The following is a 1,912-nucleotide window of genomic DNA, read 5'->3' on the forward strand; positions in this document are numbered from 1 at the left end:
TATATATATATATATATATATATATATATATATATATATATATTTCCCACACAATTAATTGGAACTTCAAAGAGAACATGTCCTGATCCAAATTATTGACCAGAAACTCATCACTGAGAAGAAACAAGCTAGTGTTAGCATGCTAGCTACTAGCCTACTGTTTAAACACCTCCCAGATGTTCTGAGCAGAGCAATATCTGTGTTAATTTCTGGTCCAATTTCTAGGTGTTAAATTACGAGGTCAAATTTATTTGGAGTCATATTTGATTTATGCAGCATTTTTATAACAAGGGAAGGAAACATGGTTACTTTATTGTGCTTTAAAATTATTGGCTGAAATTCATATAATACTGTCCCTTTAAAAGAATAGTTCAAAGAAGAGTGGGCTTAAACTGTTCAACTTTGAACATAAAAGGGAGTTTGTTTGTTTGTTTGTTTGTTTTCCTGTAATGAGCTTACCATTTGAAAACTGCATATTAAATAAGTGAAAAAAGAAATGCCAACAAAAATCTCTACTTTTTCATGGAATTATTGTTTCAGAAACTTAAACTTAATTGACCAAGACCTTTGACATTTATACGGTTCAAGATACTGCACAATCTTTTTAAAGGTGCTTAACCTTTTTTTATTCCCTACTAAAGGAATAAAAGAGCTGGACCAGGTGATCACAGTGCTGTTCACAACACATATGTTCATCGGTGGATTTTTTGGGTTTCTTCTTGATAATACGATTCCAGGTAGAGAAAAAACATATAAAACATCAAATTGTTACTAAGTTCATTGTTGCTGCCAGCTTACCCATTCTTCTCTTTTTAGGCACGGACAAAGAAAGAGGCATCAAGAGCTGGCAGGATAAAGTGCAAGAGGACGGCTTAAATTCCTCTGATTTGTCATGCTACGACATCCCGTTCTGTAACAGTTTTCTAAAAAGGTTTAAATGTTTCCAGTATCTACCATTTCTGCCGACTTACAAAACCTCAAATGAAAGAGCGTCAACATGAAGAAGTGGAAACTTCCAATATTAATCCCAGAATCCTACATGAAGCCACAAATGTTTTTACCATTGAGTCTCACTGTGAGGTGGTGGTGCTTTTATAAGACCTAACCTTTATGTTGAACTAATAAAGTAAAATGTGAGTTGTCTATTTTTTTAATAAATATTTGGTTTGACTTTGTTGTAGAAATTAAAGTATTTGACTTCATTTGCATTGATCTGAGTTATTCCCAAAATAAACCAGTTTCTCATCTGATTATTACTACCTCATCATTAATACTAGCTTACTGAATAGGAAGGATTTAAAAAAATATATGTGTCGTAAGTACATATACAACTGTATATTAATGTGAAAGTTACATATTAATGGCAATGTTTAAGAGCTCAACATTTTAAAGCGACTTTGCTTTTAATAACTTCTGTTCTAATACTCCTGAACTGTGATAATAAAGAGTTGTTCAGATTCAATAAATAACTTTTGAAGATCGAATGGCATACAGTAATAATGCTCACAACTCGGTAAGGAATCACGTCACTGTGTTTTACATTGGAAAACCATGAAACAGTCCTTAGAGCCTGATGATCAACTTTATCAACACATACTAAAGAAATATTTCAAGATTCTTTTTTTTATTGTGATAATTGTGGCTTACAAATGAAAACTGAGAATCAATTTGTTACTTCAGATCAATAAAAAATATATATATATATATATATATATATATATATATATATATATATATATATATATATATATATATATAAAACAGTTATTCCTTGTGCATGAATTTAAATCTTTTAAATCTGTGCACAATCTTGATTCCATCCTCAATACACTCCTTGTGAAGCTCCCTAATCCTCTTGAATGAATTTTGTTCGACTGTCCTCTCAAGATTGTTTTTTATCCCTGTTGCTGCT

The 1,912-nt window shown here is 31.3% G+C and overlaps 1 protein-coding gene across 1 annotated transcript in view; it reads left to right on the forward strand.

The window, feature by feature from the left end:
• The window catches only part of LOC103150630 (solute carrier family 23 member 2), a 53,652-nt gene extending 52,422 nt beyond the window's left edge, over nucleotides 1-1,230 (forward strand). The window contains exons 11-12 of the mRNA XM_016680836.1: nucleotides 642-737; nucleotides 817-1,230. Of these exons, the coding sequence (XP_016536322.1) occupies nucleotides 642-737; nucleotides 817-1,001 (281 nt within the window). The 3' untranslated portion in view covers nucleotides 1,002-1,230. The remainder of the gene's footprint in view (nucleotides 1-641; nucleotides 738-816) is intronic.
• The last annotated feature ends 682 nt before the right edge of the window (nucleotides 1,231-1,912 follow it).

Source organism: Poecilia formosa, unplaced genomic scaffold (assembly GCF_000485575.1).
Source record: "Poecilia formosa unplaced genomic scaffold, Poecilia_formosa-5.1.2 Scaffold258, whole genome shotgun sequence".
Classification (NCBI taxonomy): Eukaryota; Metazoa; Chordata; class Actinopteri; order Cyprinodontiformes; family Poeciliidae; genus Poecilia; species Poecilia formosa.